General features: G+C 40.5%; 1 protein-coding gene across 1 annotated transcript in view; it reads right to left on the reverse strand.

The window, feature by feature from the left end:
* Window positions 1-1,438, reverse strand: part of LOC104809809 — a 22,324-nt gene extending 20,886 nt beyond the window's left edge. The window contains exons 1-2 of the mRNA XM_010535886.1: window positions 1,270-1,438; window positions 832-1,227 (exon numbers count right to left, since the gene is read on the reverse strand). Coding sequence (XP_010534188.1) covers window positions 832-1,227; window positions 1,270-1,438 — 565 coding nt within the window. The remainder of the gene's footprint in view (window positions 1-831; window positions 1,228-1,269) is intronic.
* Between the last annotated feature and the right edge of the window lie 28 nt (window positions 1,439-1,466).

Consider the following 1,466-nt stretch of genomic DNA (forward strand, 5'->3'; position numbering starts at 1 on the left):
TTTGGTCCTAACCTAGTTCGTTTAGGAATAGGGATAGGAACCTTAGCCAGACAACCCCATACTCTCAAGTATTTGTAGCTAGGTGATTTGCCTTTCCACAACTCATAGGGCGTTTTGTCGAGCCTTTTATGGGGCACTCTGTTTAATACAAAGTTAGCAGAAATCACTGCTTCCCCCCACAAGTTCTGAGTAGATCCATAGCATTCATCATCTCTTTCAGCGTTTTATTCTTGCGTTCAGCAATGCCATTCTGTTTTGGCGTATAAGGGGCCGTAGTTTGATGGATGATGCCATGATCTGCGCACAATTGCGCAAAAGGCGACTCATATTCACCTCCTCTGTCGCTTCTCAAAGCTTTGATTTTCTTTCCAAGTTGATTTTCAACTTCATTTTTATAGAAATTAAACATCTCTATTGCCTCATCTTTACTTCTCATTAAGTAGAGATAACAATACCGAGTACAATCATCAATAAAAATAATGAAGTACTTCTTTCCACCTCTGGTTTGCACATATTTCAAATCGCATACATCTGTATGTATCAATTCCAAAGGTTCAGTACTTCGTTCAATATTTTTAAACGAAGACTTAGCAAATTTCGCTTCAACGCAGACTTCACACTTGTGGTCTTTGTCTAATTTAAATTTTGGTAGCAGATTAAAAGACATTAATCTTTGCATAGACTTAAGATTCACATGTCCTAATCTACCATGCCATAATCTTGACTCATTCAAGTAAGCAGAAGAAGTAGAAGCTTTATTAATATCATTTGCGGTTATATTATTTGCCGCATTGGTGTCACAAATGGTCATTACATTCATCTTGAACATACCATTTGCTAGATAACCTCTACCTAGATACACACCATCTTTTGACACTACAACTCTCTCAGACTCAAAAACTAGCTTAAAGCCTTTCTTTGACATCACAGACCCAGAGAGCAGGTTCTTACGAATGTCTGGCACATGAAGAACCTCAGTAAGTGTCAGCTTCTTTCCAGATGTCATCTTCAAAATGACTGAACCTTTGCCCTCCACTTTGGATGCAGCAGATTTTCCCATATAGCAACTTTCTCCGGTGACAGTGTCATAGGTGGTGAACATCCATTTGTTAGCATAAATGTGGCGGGTTGCTCCAGTGTCAATCCACCATTCTCTCGGATTATCTCCGACCATGTTCACTTCTGACACAACTGCTACGAACTCAGACTCCCCATCTTCTACTTCAGCTACATGAGCTTGGGTCTTATTCCCAATTTTCTTCTAGGCACCTTCCTTGCGATGGTAGCAATCCTTCGCCAGATGTCCAGCCTTGCCACAAACGTAGCAATTCCCCTTGAATTTCTTGGAGTTGACATTCTTATCAATCTTCCGCTTTTTAATCCCTTTGGCCTTAGTCGTCTCAACGACATTTGCCTTGGATCCAAACTGCCCATTCATTTTAAGAATAGGTTGAGACTCCTGCCGG

Source organism: Tarenaya hassleriana, unplaced genomic scaffold, assembly GCF_000463585.1.
Source record: "Tarenaya hassleriana unplaced genomic scaffold, ASM46358v1 Cleome168, whole genome shotgun sequence".
In the NCBI taxonomy this organism is placed as follows: domain Eukaryota; kingdom Viridiplantae; phylum Streptophyta; class Magnoliopsida; order Brassicales; family Cleomaceae; genus Tarenaya; species Tarenaya hassleriana.